This window comes from Saimiri boliviensis, chromosome 14 (assembly GCF_048565385.1).
Source record: "Saimiri boliviensis isolate mSaiBol1 chromosome 14, mSaiBol1.pri, whole genome shotgun sequence".
NCBI lineage: Eukaryota > Metazoa > Chordata > Mammalia > Primates > Cebidae > Saimiri > Saimiri boliviensis.
Window position 1 is genome coordinate 9,715,217 of NC_133462.1, and position 16,305 is coordinate 9,731,521.

The following is a 16,305-nucleotide window of genomic DNA, read 5'->3' on the forward strand; positions in this document are numbered from 1 at the left end:
TCCAAAGCGCTGGGACTACAGGCATGAGCCACCGCACCAGGCCTGATCTGCAACTCTCTAGACACTATGAGGAGATGGGACTGTGAGAATTCAGTGAAAGAAGGAAGACCAGTGGCTGACGACCACAAGGGCCAGATTAGCCAACACCATCAACGCTATGACAGTATTGTCCCAAACTACTAAAATACATGAGCAGAAACAGGCGAAACCCATCTGAATTGCTCCAAAATATTCCACAATGTACTCATGTTCCAGAAGAACTCATATGTCAAGTATCCTCTTATTCCTGGGCGTTCACGTTGGCTTCATTTTTCCCTCATTACCAATAATGCCTCAAAGAATATCACTGCATATAATTTCCCTTCATCTGTGTACTCTTACATTATAGTATAGATTTCTAAAAGTAGCTTTTTGTTCAAAGGATAGTTTTAGGTTTTTTTTTTTTTGAGACAGGGGCTGGAGTGCAGTGGTACAAACTCAGCTCACTGCAGCCTCCACCCTCTGGGGTCAAGTGATCCTCCCACCTCAGCCTCCCAAGTAGCTGGGGCAACAGGCAGCTACCACCATGCCAAGCTAGTTTTTGTATTTTTTTGTAGAAATGTGGTTTCATCGTGTTACCCAGGTTGGTCTCGAACTCCTGACCTCAATCGATCCTTTCGCCTTGGCCTCCTAAAGTGCTGGGATTACTGACATGAGCCACTGAGACTGGCCACAAGGGACAATTTTTAAATTAATATAAGTACATATTACTACCTAAAAGGTTAAGGCAATTTACAGTTCCTATGCAAATATTATCTTAATGTCCTTATTGAAATTTTCCTAATGTGTTACTGAAGATAATGATCTGCTATGATTGAAGACTCTGATTTCTGCATCATTGTAGGTTAGGTATTCAAACAGGATGACATTTGCAAGTATTGGAGATACTTAAATGTATCCACAGAGATTCAAGGACCTATGAGGAGATCTTTGGTAACTTTTCTGGGAGTTTCTAAATTCCCTGAAATTATGTTTCTGATGTTGAGTTTGTATGAATGGATGAAACATTTTATAAGATTTTTCATTCAGACTATCTGAACGAACATGACATCCCAAAATTAAGAAAGGTGAGTGTGGGGCTGGGCGCGGTGGCTCAAGCCTGTAATCCCAGCACTTTGGGAGGCTGAGGTGGGTGGATCACAAGGTTGAGAGATCGAGACCAACCTGGTCAACATGGTGAAACCCTGTCTCTACTAAAAATACAAAAAAAATTAGCTGGGCATGGTGGCACGTGCCTGTAATCCCAGCTACTCAGGAGGCTGAGGCAGGAGAATTGCTTGAACCCAGGAGGCGGAGGTTGCAGTGAGCCGAGATCGCGCCATTGCACTCCAGCCTGGGTAACAAGAGCGAAACTCCGTCTCAAACAAAAAACAAAAAACAAAACAAAACAAAAAAACAAACAAAAAAAAGAAAGGTGAGTGTGGAACAATTTATTAAATTGTGCAGAAAATGGAATGAAGTAGTTTTTAGGTTTGTTCTGACTCTTAAAATCTCCTGTTTTCGGCCGTGCACAGTGGCTCACACCTGTAATCCTAGCACTTTGGGAAGTCGAGGTGGGTGGATCACTTCAGGTCAGGAGTTTGAGAGCAGCCTGGCCAACAGGGCAAAACCGCATCTCTACTAAAAATATAAAAATTAGCCAGGTGTGGTGGTGGGTGCCTGTGGCCCCAAATACTTGGGAGACTAAGGCAGGAGAATCACTGGAACCCAGGAGGAGAGCTTGCAGTGAGCCGAGATTGCACCACTGCACTCCAGCCTGGGCAATGCAGCAAGAGTCTGTCTTCAAAACAAAACAAAAAAAACCTCCTGTTGTTTACCCGCAGATGTGGGGGGTTTCCATTCCCATGGCCATCCCCGTTCTCAGGCCCCTTGAGCATTTGAACTGCTATGGATAAACCACTGCCATCACTTCTGTTTTCCTCACATTGGCAATACACTGACAATCGATTTTTAATCTGGGATGGAACCAGAAACAGACTTTCTTCTTTGACATTCAATGGTAGAGGTGTATTTTCCCTCACCAAAAATGCCAGCCCTACCCACTCACCTACCTGGCTTCACCACAGTCTTCCAGACCAAAGTCCCATGTCTTTTGTCAGTAATCTCAACTTGAATGGGTTCCTTCATCTGCCCAGCATAGAATTTCGAGAAGGGCTGGATTTCTCCAGGACTCCTGTAGGACAATTTCAACTCCTAGAGGAAATACAGCAGCTGACTTAAAGCAGTGGTAGGTGGGAAGGCCTGGCTCCCTATAGTGAACTGGCCCATGGAACGTACCCCCGTTTTCTGTGCAATGTCATGGCTGGTTGAGGGGAAAACAGAAGGAGAGAGGTAAATCTTTTTTTTTTTTTTTTTTGAGAAGGAGTCTTGTTCTGTCATCCAGGCTGGAGTGCAGTGGTACAATCTCGGCTGACTGCAACCTCCACTTCCTGGGTTCAAGCGATTCTCCTGCCTCGGCCTCCTGAGTAGCTGAGATTATTAATGCGTGCCAGCACGCCTGGCTAATTTTTGTATTTTTAGTAGAGACAGGATTTCACCATGTTGGCCAGGCTGGTCTCAAACTCCTGACCTTGTGATCTGCCCACTTCAGCCTCCCAAAGTGCTAAGATTACAGGCATGAGCCACCACGCCCAGCCAGTAAACATTCTTTTAAATTTACAATGTTAGTAAATACTTTTATTTTATGAAAGCAAGAGCAACCTAGCTCTAAACACCCCATGAGCCAGAGAAAAATGATCGGAGCTGAGTACAAAAATCTTATGTGTTGGCTGGGTGTGGTGGCTCATGCCTGTAATCCCAGCACTTTGGGAGGCTGATGCGGGCAGATCATGAGGTCAGGAGTTCGAGACCAGCCTGGCCAACATGGCAAAACCCTATCTCTACTAGAAATACAAAAATTAGCTGAGCGTGGTGGCACGTGCCTGTAACCCCAGCTACTCGGGAGGCTGAGGCAGGAGAATCACTTGAACTCAGGAGGCAGGGGTTGCAGTGAGCTGAGATCACACCACTGCACTCCAGTTGGGCAACAGGAGTGAACCTCTGTCTCAGAAAAAAGAAAAAAAAAAGCTCTAGGGTTTTACCTATCTAGTGTATTATGTTCTATTAAAATAATATGTAGGGATAACTTCAACTGTGCAGAAATATACAGTCGTCTTTAGTAAAAAATATATAAAATGTGATGTGTAATATAAGATATCATATTTCTTCATTCAAACACCTTAACAAATACTTGTTAAGTGACTTAGCTAGGCAAGATGTCAGGTCTGCAGGGAACCTTAACAGCGAAGTGGAAACTTTGATTTAGAAACAAAATGCAGTTTTGATCACAAGGTAAGTGCCCCGAATGCTAAAACGTTACCTCTGCCTGTGTTAAGGTCTTGGAAATATATAATTTGATTAAGACTGTTGTCCTGTATTTTCGATTTTTAAAAACTTTATATTTTTGATAAAAATACTGCATTTTGCTAAAATTCTATTTGTTTCAAAAGTACAAAATATTTTGAAATCTGCGGTGTTAGGTTTGAATTCTACCAACCCTGGGTATTATTTCCAGATGAGCAGAATTAGACACAATGTAATAGGCACCGAAGTTCAGGGGTTCCATCGGGGGTGAAGTCTGTAGACGCACACCACAGAAGCGATTTTCCTCATCATCTATTGCCTGAGGAACAAGGGGCAGAAACATTAGAAAACACACAAAAAAAGGAAATAAGCACAAACAGTGGCATGAAAAGTGTTCTATATATTAAGTAGCATGTAGAATATGATTCCATTGATGTAAAGCCTGAGACGACAGGGTGGGGCACAGTGGCTGAAGCCTGTAATCCCAGCACTTTGGGAGGCCAAGGCGGGTGGATCACCTAAGGTCAGGAGGTCAGGACCAGCCTGGGCAACTTGGTGAAACCCCATCTCAGATTGAGATGATAGATAATATTTATATCTTAATAAAATATACAAATAATTTATTGCTCCATAATTTTCACAGTGGACACACCCATGTATCCAACACAGATAGATGGTAGAGTGATAAACTATAGATAGATAAAAATTTGCCTCTATGCAAAAAAGATATTAACATTTTGCTGATGGACATCTCAGAGCCAAAGGATATCTTGTGAATGCAAACTTGTCATAATTTCTTGTACAGTTTGATTTTGTTCTTACACTGTAGAGAGTTTAGCCAGGGGACTTATGAAACCAGGGACAAAGGGGTTTCCTTTTGATGTGTCAGCAGAGGACTGGTAGCTTGGCTGTGTCTGTGAACACGTCTATGATGGGCAAGGGTAGAGATGTTACTTCTCTCCATCACGGGGCTGCTGTGAGATGCTCAGCCACCTGAGCACCCGTGAGCAGATACAGAAGAGTGAGGTCCCCTCTGAGAGGCCCAGCAGCCGGAGCAGAACTCGAGACCCGAGAACAATCTGAGCAGCCACCAAAGACAAAGAATGGAATTCAAACAATAAGAAAACCTTTCAGAAGTCTCAGGTACAACTCAACAGAGACTTTATGGAATGAGCGAGCAATACTTTAAACTAAAAGCAACGAGAGTAGGCAGTATTATTAGTCCAGCTGTTAGACACCCTTGGGGTAATGACTGGGAGGGGACTCAAGGGGGCCTCAGGGAAGTTGGTGATGTTCTGTGTCTTGCTCTCAGTGCTGGATACGTGGGTGTGTCCACTGTGAAAATTAGGGAGCAATACATTCTGTGCATATTATATTAATTTAAAAATAGCAGTGATACTGATGAAGGAAGGATAGGCAAAGCTGAAACGTAAACTGGGCCTGGGAGACCCCCACCCAGGCGGCACTGAAGGCATTGAGAAGCAGACACCCAGAGAGAACAGCAAAGTGGGACTATCGGGGGGCCAACAGCCTTCCCAGCTGAGAGCCTCAGGGCCTGCCAGCATTCCTGGCTGAGGGCCTCAAACAGATTCTGACCCACTTAGTTATTCTCTCTGAACAGGTGATTATTATTAACTAACAGGTGTTCTGTGTTTTCTCACAAAACCAAGATAAACTAGGTAGCCAGCTGGTGCCTGCTTACCACTGGTTAAGGGCAAACCAGAAAGTATTCTCCACGAGGATCCCTGGGGGCAGGGCCACATAGCCCGTGCTTAAAGAATTGTTTTAACCGGTGTCTGGTAGACATATACTATTTTGCTACTTTAGAATGCCTCAAGCAGTTTTCCCCCTGGGAGGGGGAGGGGGAGGGGGGAGGAAGGGGAGGGGGAGGGGGAGGGGGGAGGAAGGGGAGGGGAGGGGGAGGGGGAGGGGGAGGGGGAGGGGGAGGGCATTGATCTTCACAGCAAACAATAGAATTTTATCATACACTCAGCATTTCTCAACAGTAGACATCACAGCAGGAACCTTATGAGCCAGAAGAGAATGGAGTCCTATTTTCAAACTGCTTAAAAATACCGTGCCAATCACAAATTTTAAATCCTGCCAGAATAAGCTTCACAAATGAAGGAGAGAGAGTTTTTCCCTGACAAGTGAATGCCGACAGAATTTGTCACCATTAGATCAGTTCTATAAGAAGTGCTCAAAGGACTTCTGAACATGGAAAAAAAGGTCAATATTCATCATCATAAAAACACGTGAAAGTATAAAACTCACAGGTCTCCTAAAACAATTACACAAAGAAGGAAAAGAAACCAAATGGGAACAAGGTAGGGCTCCATCAAACCACGGAGGCAGGGTAAGAAAGAGAATAAGGAACTCACAGAACAACGAGGTAACAATTAACATTATGATAGGAACAAAAGCTCACATATCAATGTTAACCTTGAATGTAAATGGATTAAACACTTCACTTAAAAGATAGAGACAGGGAGAATGGATAAAAACCACGAACCATCTATAGATGGCTTACAAGAAACTCACCTTACTGGTTAAGACACGTACAGACTAAACGTATCAGGCGGGTGCAAAGGTAACTGCAGTTTTTGTTGTAATGGCATGACTCTTTTTTTTTTTTTTTTTTGTGAGATGGAGTTTCGCTCTTGTTACCCAGGCTGGAGTGCAATGGCGCAATCTCGGCTCACCGCAACCTCCGCCTCCTGGGTTCAGGCAATTCTCCTATGTCAGCCTCCTGAGGAGCTGGGATTACAGGCACGCGCCACCATGCCCAGCTAATTTTTAGTATTTTTAGTAGAGACAGGGTTTCACCATGTTGACCAGGATGGTCTCGATCTCTTGACCTCGTGATCCACCCGCCTCGGCCTCCCAAAGTGCTGGGATTACAGGCTTGAGCCACCGCGCCCGGCCATGGCATTACTCTTAATGGCAAAAGCTGGTTACTTTTGCACCGACTTAAAAAGGTAGAAAAGGTATTCCATTTCAACACAAACCAAAAGTGAGCAGGAATAGCTATACTTACCTTAGATAAAACAGACTTTAAGTCAGAAACAGTTAAAAAAAAACCTAACCCTCCACAAAGGTCGTTATATAATGATAAAAACATCAGTTCACAGGAGGATATGACAATTCTCAGTATTTGTGTACCCAACACAAGAGCATCCAAATTCATCAAGCAAATATTACTAGACCTAAAGAAAGAGACACAATATTATGGGGGACTTCAACACCTCAATCACAGCACTAGACATACCAATGAAACAGAAAATCAACAACAACAAAAACCATTGTAATTAAATTGGACATTAGACCAAATGGACTAATAGATACTTACAGAACATTTACCCAACAATCACAGAATACACAGTCTTATCATTGGCACACGGAACATTCTCCAAGGTAGATCAAATGTTAGGCTAAAGAAGAGCCTCAATACAATTTCACAAATGAAAATAAGGTCAAGTTATTTGAAATCAATGGAAATTAAATGTACAAATCAATTGAAATTAAAGAACAAGCTTCTGAATGATCTTGGGTCAATGACAAAATGAAGATGGAAATTACAACATTTTTTGAAATGAAATTGAAGCATTTCAAAACCAACTGGACACAGGAAAAGCAGTGCTAAGAAGGAAGTTTATAGCATTAAATGCCTACATGAAAAAAAATTAAAGCACAGATGAACAACTTTATGTTGTATATGAAGGAACTAGAAAAACAAGAACCACTGAGGTGGGCAGTTTGCAACGTCAAGAGATCAAGACCATCCTGGCCAACATGGTGAAACTCCTTCTCTTCTAAAAATACAAAAATTACCTGGGCATGGTGGTACACGCTGGTAGTCCCAGCTACTTGGGAGGCTGAGGCAGGAGAATCACTTGAGGTCAAGAGTTCAAGACCAGCTTGGCCAACCTAGCCAAACCTGTCTTTACTAAAAATACAAAAAATTAGTTGGGCTTCCTGGCAGGCACCTGTAATCTCAGCTACTAGGGAGGCTGAGGCAGGAGAATCGCTTGAACCCAGGAGGTGGAGGTTGCAGTGAGCTGAGATTGCACCACTGCATTCCAGCCTAGGTGACAGAGTGAGACCCTGTCTCAGAAATAAAATAAATAAGATTTGGTGAGAGAACTTCTGTATATTATTTCTTCTGCCCATCAGACAACATCTCCTCTTTGAGAGCCAGAAAAGCAAGCTCCCTTCTCAGTAGTCCTGAATTTCTGCGGGGATTGTTGCATGTGGCTCAATGTTCTGCCCCTACAGGTGAACCTCAGGGAGAGTCATCTATGCTTCTCTCCATGAAAACTGTGCCTTGCCCTTTCTGTTCCACAAGGAACTGGAGGGGCCAAGGGGATAAGCTGGAAATATAATTCTCATCTTCTCTGGTCTCCTAAATCGCTCGGCTTACCTTCCTTATCAAGGCATCGCTGGGGACAAGGTACAAGTGGAACTTAATATCTTCGGGATGGGAGTGATAATACATCAATGTGCTGGAGGTGATGGAGATGGAGAGGCGGGTTCCGCTGGCGATCCGCAGCAGGATGCCCATCAGAGAGAAGCTAGGGTTTTCCAGGACGGCGTAAAATGGCTCCACCCGGGCTGGATGCTCCAGGACCATCCCTTCATCTTTAAAATGGGCAACAAGGAACCAGGAGATGTCCACGTCACCTGCTGCAGGAGAACCACAACAGCAGTGAGACAGGACGAGCCCCAGCAGCCCCCACAGCCTCCGCTCACCCCACAGTACCTTGGAGGGAGATGAAGTGGGGGAGGTGGATTTCATCGACAGCCTCCTCCGGCTCTGCAGTGATGTCAAACAAGGGGCCGGCCACCAGCCACTGCTCATGGTGCTGCAGGTCCAGGGCCAGGTGCTGACTCCAGGAACCAAATGCAATTCTCACCGTGGCCGCAGCCCTTACCACGAAACCGAGGCCTGTGGCTGACCACAGATACCAGCCAGCAGCAGGGAACCGAACGCTGAAAGGAGCCAGAGTGATGTCATGACGGGAGAACTCCAGGACTTGGATTTAAGCAGCGATGTGCAGGGAGAGGTGGTATTTGAAGTAAGCAAGGTCCAGGACCCATCTGGGACTTTTACTACATTAGAAAATGCTGGGGAGTTCACTAACCTCTCTGGGCCCCAGTTTCTCTGCACTTTATGTACGTCGAAATTAAAATGCCGATTTCACAGTGCATGAAATAAACATATTACTGATGTCGGCTATCATAAGGAATGGAGCTTACACACTTCCTTTATACCGGAACTGTTTTCAGATCATCAGCGTCCCCCATTCTTGCCTGTATCTGTTTGTGTTTTCGTCTGTCAACTCAACATCCACATTTCCTTCAGGCCCCAGAAACTGAGTATTTTTATAATCTCGTTTGACCTCAAAATGGAGTTTAGCAGCACAACAGGAAACTATCTGATGCTCTTCTGAGTGATCAACTTCTGAAAAGAAAATACTAGACACGTAAGAGGTAACGGGTTGGAAGAGGCATGGCCGGAAGGACTCCTGGGGGCTGAATTACACAGGTGCAACTGTTGGGACTACCAATATCGAATGAGAAGAGAGAGTGACTAGAACATGGAGTTTTGCTACTTTGAATCCAGACAAGGAAAGACACAAGAACGTTCTTTATCATGAGTAAAAGTATACTCCAAATTCCACAGGGTTTTCTGGGAAGCCAGGCTGGACAGTTTTGGTGGTAGGCACCATTTGCTGAGGACTGGAATCAGTGCACCTCAATGTCTGCTGGTCCCAAATAGCAGATGACACCTTCTGCTGGTGAGGAAGGCCCAGGTCAGAAAAGGATCAAGCTCCAAAGCTGAAGAGGTGAATGGGCGAGCATTCTTCCTAGTCCCTGTGACTGTCCCCAGCCACCAGGACCATCCCCAGCCGCCAGGACCATCTGCTGGTTCCCCTGAGGATTTCCGTGCCCCAGCGGTGGGAGGCTTAAACGTCCCCATTTAAACTGCATGGCGCACCGTAGCCGAGGTAAGGAAAACCACTCCCGGTCTTCACTGCACAAAAGACCCTAACCTTACTTCTCCATGTAAAACCACAGAACATTTCCACCAATCCATACACCCTTCACTCCTCTCCCTATTAGCCATTACCTGAATCTTGTTCTTCTGAAGATTCCTGATCTTCTGACATGCTGGAGGTTGAGATTCCCATGTTAGAAAAATATTTTAAAAAATCAAGAATTAGTTGATGAAAATGAAGACAATGTTATAAAAAACTAGAGCTGCAGTGTCCAGTAGAGTGCCCACTACCCAGATGTGCTATTTACATTTGTATGAATTAAACATAGGTAAACTTTAGTTTCTCAGTTGTACTATCCATATTTCAAGTGCTCAACACCAGCATGTCGCTCCTGGCTATAACACTGTGTAGCAGAGAATGAAACACTTCCGTCATCACAGAAATTTCTCTTAGGATGGATCTAGACTATAAAAAAATAGAAGACATTTGAATAAAGATTTTTTTACATATATATTTTTTATTTTAATATATATTTTCATATACATTTATATATTTAATATATATTATATACTTCCAAAATATATAATATATATTAAGATATATATTATATATTTAATTATAAATATAAATATTTAATTATAAATATATATTAAATTATAAATATATATTTAATATATGTAAATATATATTAAATATATAAATATATTATATATTTTAAAATATATAAATATATATTAAATATATAGTATATAGAATATATATTTAATATTATTTAATATACAGATATATATAGAATATAAAATTTTATATTATATTTAATTTAAATATATATTAATATATTTATATTTATCTTAATATATTAAATATAAATATATTTAATTTAACTTTAATATATATTCTATATATTAAATATATGTAAATATATATTTAATATTTAATATATAAATATGTATTTAATATATATATTCTAAGACTTTAGAATAAAGATTTTTTTATCCAGATTTATGAATAGTAGAGCTAATGTTCTCCCTAGAGCCAAATGTGTCTTGATATCTCTCTCTCTTTATTTTATGCCGGTGTTCAACGTGGACTCAGCCAGCTTCTCTGGCTTAAATTGCTCCAATTGGTATCATATGATGTTGGAATCAAAGATTGAAGCAGTAATTGACCGGCGCGTGAAATGCGTGCATTTATATTCTAAGGTAATTCCAACCTTGGCCACACCTGGGAAGCTTTAAAAACCACCCAATACGCAGGTCACAGCCCACACCAGTTGAATCAGAAGTCTGGAGGTAGGACCCAAGCATCCGTGCTTTCAAAGCCTCACAGGTGATTCCAACATCAGCCAACATGGACTCCATGGTCTACGGGGTGAGCCGATGGTTCGTCAGGCCCCTGGGGAGAGAAATCTGCCCTAACACAGGTGATACCTTGGAGGAAGTCACCAAAACTCCATCAAATTCTCTGCTTTGGGGTGTTTGAATGTGGAAAAAAATCAAGACTTAGGGGAGTCAGAGGGCGAGACTCCCAGTCCGTAAGAGGGTAGATGATGAAATCGCAAATAAAAACAATGTTTATTTCTGTGGCAATAACAGTTAAGGCATTAACAGATGCTGCTGTGAAATCATGAAACATGGTTGGCTTTTCTGCTGACATTTCCTTAGGTTCCCTGGTGCTTCGATCTATTCCTTATTATGTCTGTTTATTTCAACGTGAAAGAGACCAGCGGAGAAATCCACACGTGGATTAGGTTTAAAAAGAACAGGTACCTGGAGAAGCGGGATGAAGAGAAAGGCTCTATAGCGCTTTTCTCAGAAGGGTTCTGTGGGCAAGCCAAGCGTGGAGAGAGACCCTTGGTCTGACACCCTAAGACTGGTTGCCGTCTGCAGCTGCACATGTCACCATGGATTCGGATGGCCACATGCAAAGCAGCAACGGTATATTGTATGTTCGCCCTCCTGGTGCATGTGCATGCTGCAGTCTGCCTGCTGAGAACGGTTTAGAAGGTGGGAGGAGCCAGCGCTGAACTGCCGATCCCAGATCAGGAGCACCAAGGGTCCCATTGTCAGGGATCTTGCAAGCAGGTTGGTAACACACCCTTAGTCTAAATTAAACGATACAAACTAACATTTAAGTAAATCATATTAATAACAGGAATACATCCTTAAAACGTACCAATTTCTAGTATGTTCTACACTACATTTTTCTGCCCTTTCCGGCAGTCTATGCCCTTGAGGTTATTTATGTCTATCGTATCTGTGTGGTGAAAATGTGCTGACGGACTGCTGCAGGTGTCCTTCCAACGCCCTCGTCAGGGACTTCAGGTTGGTAGTTTGAAATCTGCCATGATGGAGATATGCACCCCTTGGAAACTGGCATATGCTACAAATAGAGGCGTCCTCACCTCCCGGGCGTTAAACCTCAGGTCCCCACTGCAGCCTTCGGCCTCATCATTAGCCAGTTCCTAGAGAATTAGGTTGGTGTTAGGCATTGAGTAACAGCCCAACCAAAATAACGCACTGGTCTTTGATGGCATTGTCCCCTGCCTTTTTGTGTATAGGTTTCTCTAGACACCTCCATGGAAGAAAATGCCATTGCTTAAGGTTTGATTCAAAAATTTCTGGAATTGTGTGGCAATAATGCTCATTCATTCTAATGAATAATCTTCACTTATAATGAATATTATTCCATGAATAATCATAAGCTCATTGATTATGTTCATTCATTATACACATTCATAATGAATGAACATAAGCTTATTATCTCCAATGACTTACGTGAAACATTTTTAAACGCGTATTCACCATTCGTGTATACTTTTGGCAATGACAAAATGTCTATTTACTATATCATTTTCAAAATTGTGTTTTTACCTTTTTATCATAGTTTGTTTTCTTCAGCTTAAAATCAGAGGACTTTAAAATATTTTTCGTTCCTATGTTTTCCTTCTTTTTGGTTTAATTTTGATTGCATTGTTTCCTCAATTATATTTTCAGAATGTCCGTAACTAGTGTACAGAAATCCAATTAATATGTGCATTTTGATTTGATAGTCTACAACACTGCTAAATTTCTTCCTTACTTTGAATGGGTTTTTAGGAAATTGCTCAGGGTTTTTTTTTTTTTTTTTTTTAATGTGGGATGATGTCTTGGACTTTTAAAGACAATTATTTCTCTTCTTTGTGACCTTGGGTCCTTTTCTTTCTTTTTTTCTTGCATGATTGTTTTCTGTAGCAAAGTTCTTCAGGACAGTGTTTAATAGAAAGGAAAAAAAAAATGAGCCTGTGTGTCTTGTTCCCATTCTTATGGGAAGATAGTCTTGCTTCCCACTGAGTATGATGTTTCCTGCAGGTTTTCTGTACATATTATTTATTAGGTTGTGGATGTTCTATTCAATTCCTAGCAATTTTTAAAATTTTAATTACAAAATGGATTTAGTCCAGTGTTTTTATTCTGTGTCAATGAGATGATTACATCTTAATCTTCCTTTATTTTTCCTAGTATGGGTTTTATATCAAATTCTTTTGAACAGCTTTATCGAGTATAATTGATCTACAAAAAAATCCTTCATCATTAAGATACTCAAGTTGATGAAACTGAATATAAACCTGGGATATATAATTTCCTCTGATTCCAATGAAAATCACCTAAATTCCTCCTGGTTCTCATGTTCCTCTGTGGTATTGAGATACAGCGACCAATGCTGTCAGCTTTTCTTAAAAATAGTTTCCCTTACCTGGAATCCTCATCCTCAAAGGGTTGATGCAGTTGATGCTCAGGAGGAATACCGGACAGCGATTCCTCTTCCTCCATCTGATCCTTGCATATTAGGGTATCTTGTGTGTCGTACGTCTTTTCCATACTTGGACGGTAATATCTTCCAGTTTCTCTGAAGAAACACAATGGGATTTGCACTACAAATACAGGGTAGGCTCTGCAGAAAGATTTTATGTTAATAACCATAGACCCCATATTTTGTCTTTAGGAAAGTCTTTTCTCAGGCTCTCATGGCGCCATCTCACCTCTCGTTATATTCAATTTAACTGTCTTTCGGTCCCCCACTAAATACTGGTTTTTACATCCAGGAAGCAGACCTCAGTCAATTCTCAACACTCACTATTTGCCACAAGGTGTAGTTGCGTAACAGGTCAACCTTGCTGAAAAATGTAGGGAAGAAATGAGGTTCCTGGTTTATACTCCACGTTCACCCATCATTTGCGCCAGAGAGAATGGAACCCTAGAATCACTGACTTAAAGCCCAGGACATTAGTGAGATTGGGCATGTGTGAGAACAATCCATGGAACAGTGGCGCCCCTCCTTTGACCTCTGCTTCCACCTGGTGAGGAGAGGCTGGGTAAAGACAAGCATGCTCAGAGGGAAGGAAATGATGCATAGTGCACTGAAACTCCCTTCTTCCATCAAAGATCCTGATTCAGATATGGAACATGAAAGCTCCATGCTAGATCCCTGCCTCTTCTTCCTTCTCAAGGGCTGGGCTCTGGTCTCCTTTGGGTCATGGGAATCAAGATTGGGGTTAGAAGGAAGTGTCCATTGAGCCAAGATCGTCCCTGGCCAGTATGACAGCCACTAGCCACATATGCCTGTTTAATTTTTTTTTTTTTTTTTCAATTCGGGAGCAGGTACTGTTTATTAACTGACCGGATTAAAAATATAGGGCTGGGCACAGTGGCTCACGCCTGTAATCTCAACACTTTGGGAGACTGAGGCGGGCGGATCATGAGGTCAGGAGATTGAGAGGTCAGCCTGGCTAACATGGTAAAACTCTGTGTTTACTAAAATTACCAAAAAAATTAGCCAGGCGTGGTGGTGTGCGCCTGTAGTCCCAGCTACTTGGGAGACTGAGGCAGGAGAATCGCTTCAACCCGGGAGGCGGAGGTTGCAGTAAGCTGAGATCACGCCATTGCACTCCAGCTTGGGCAACAGAGCGAGACTCCATCTCAAAAAAATAAGTATATAAATAATAATCATGATAGACACCTTAGTGTCTTAGTTCACTCTCCTAAGAAGCCCATTGATCTGGTCCTCCCTTTGCTGGCATCTCCACCTTCTACAAAATGGGCGCTCTTCTTCTTCATGCCACCTCATGGAGAGGATAGTTTAAAGGGCCACAGGAAGTTGTTTCTTCAAAGCATTTCCCAGCAGTATAGATCTCAGGAATCTAATCCTCCATGCAGAGGAATGCACATGTACCAAGAGGTCGAGCAATGAGTGTTATCTGTCAAAGCAATTCGCTTCTTCTCGGATTTGCCATAAACACGCTTGTAGATTAGCTCATTTACTGACTTCAGATTTGGGTCCCCCCGTGTAATATATGGCTCTGCAATCCTCAGCATGTTAACTGAAGCCTTGTTCAGGTTCACAAAGGTCCCGTTAGAGATTTGACGAAGGAGAAGAAGCTGCAACACCTTTCGGACCTTTGGGCTCACACCATTGACTCCTCTGGTCCTGATGACAAAGGCCCATTTGGGTTCTGCAGGTACACGGAAGTTGCCGGCTTTTCCTGGCATCCTCGCCATTTGAATTTCAGTTCTGTCCATCTGCCTATCTTCCTTGTGACAGTGCTTCGTTTTTTCAGAGATAAGCTTCCCCCTTGCCTTTCGAAGCATCTTTTGGGCAAACTTCTTTCTCAGGCACTTGACCTTCAGCTCTGCTACATTCCTTTTCTTTTTCTCCCATCCAAGAACTAACCAGGCTCCAACCCTGCTTAGCTTCCGAGATCAGAAGAGATCGGGTTCATCCAGAGCAGTACAGCGGGAGACTCCTTTCCTTTTCTTAAGGCTTTCTGGCAAAGCAGGAACCTCCTTCTTCTCTGTGACACCCTCCACGGTTCCAGGCAGAAACACATAAATTTTAATTTTAATTAGCTAATTAAATGTGAAAATCAGTTTCTCATTTGAACTACTAGCACATTTCAAGTGTTCAGACGCCACCTGTGGCCAGTGGCTTCCATACTGGACGGCACAGGTAGGGATCACTTCCATCCTGGTAAAGCTCTCTGCTGGACTGCACTGACTTCAGTCATCTGCTACAGTCCAGTTGGCCAAAAAGTCCTGCTTTGGGGTGTCTGGCATTGATTTAACCAAACAAAGTGGTTCTTTGGGCCCTACCATCCGTGTGTGGCACTGCCCTTGAAATATCCCCTGGAAAAGGGATGGATGGACTCAGCAAGAGTGAGGAATTCCTGTGTTCATTAGCAGTACTTTCAACCTGTCAAATATCACCCGGAAATACAACCTAGACCTGAGCTAATAGCAGTGTATCAATATCAATGTCCTGTTTTTGACAGTGACTAGTCCTATTGAAAAATATTGGCCAGGCATGGTGGCTCATGCCTGTAATACTGGCACTTTGGGAGGCCGAGGTGAGTGGACCAACTGAGGTCAGGAGTTCAAGACCAGCCTGGCCAACATGGTGAAACTCTGTCTCTACTAAAAATACAAAAATTAGCTGGGTGTGGTGGCACATGCCTGTGGTCCCAGCTACTCAGGAGGTTGAGGCGGAAGAATCGCTTGACATCTCCCAGGTGGAGGTTGTAGTGAGCCAAAATCATGCCACTTTTGCCCTCCAGCCTGGGTGACAGAACAAGACTCCATCTCCAAAAAAAAAAAAAAAAAAAAAGAAAAGAAAAAAAAAATTAAAATTATAACAAAAAAGAAAAAGAAAATAATATACTGATTTTATGCAATTAGCCAAAATGTCTCTGCTTCATATGAATTTATACAAGAGAGAGAAACAAGATTCAAAATCTTTCATTTTTTGCCAAAGAATATATATCTCTTACTTCTGCAATATGAAGTAAGGATGAGAGAAATCTTCTAGTGCCACAGCTGTTTGATTTTGCTGAGTCATTCTGTGATGGGGCGACGAAAAATACTTCCTCTCTCTGCATCTCCATCCGCATAGC

General features: G+C 42.5%; 1 protein-coding gene across 6 annotated transcripts in view; it reads right to left on the minus strand.

Moving 5' to 3' along the window:
* The window catches only part of CARD8 (caspase recruitment domain family member 8), a 35,190-nt gene that overhangs the window by 13,365 nt on the left and 5,520 nt on the right, over positions 1 to 16,305 (minus strand). For 5 of the 6 annotated variants that reach the window (XM_074386123.1, XM_074386121.1, XM_074386119.1 and 2 more), the window contains exons 3-10: positions 16,183 to 16,305; positions 13,116 to 13,268; positions 9,512 to 9,552; positions 8,692 to 8,842; positions 8,141 to 8,370; positions 7,802 to 8,064; positions 3,575 to 3,700; positions 2,091 to 2,232 (exon numbers count right to left, since the gene is read on the minus strand). In XM_074386123.1, coding sequence (XP_074242224.1) covers positions 2,091 to 2,232; positions 3,575 to 3,700; positions 7,802 to 8,064; positions 8,141 to 8,370; positions 8,692 to 8,842; positions 9,512 to 9,552; positions 13,116 to 13,268; positions 16,183 to 16,305 — 1,229 coding nt within the window. Of the gene's footprint in view, positions 1 to 2,090; positions 2,233 to 3,574; positions 3,701 to 7,801; positions 8,065 to 8,140; positions 8,371 to 8,691; positions 8,843 to 9,511; positions 9,553 to 10,593; positions 13,269 to 16,182 lie in introns of all 6 variants that reach the window. The other variant, XM_074386124.1, reaches the window with a different exon arrangement.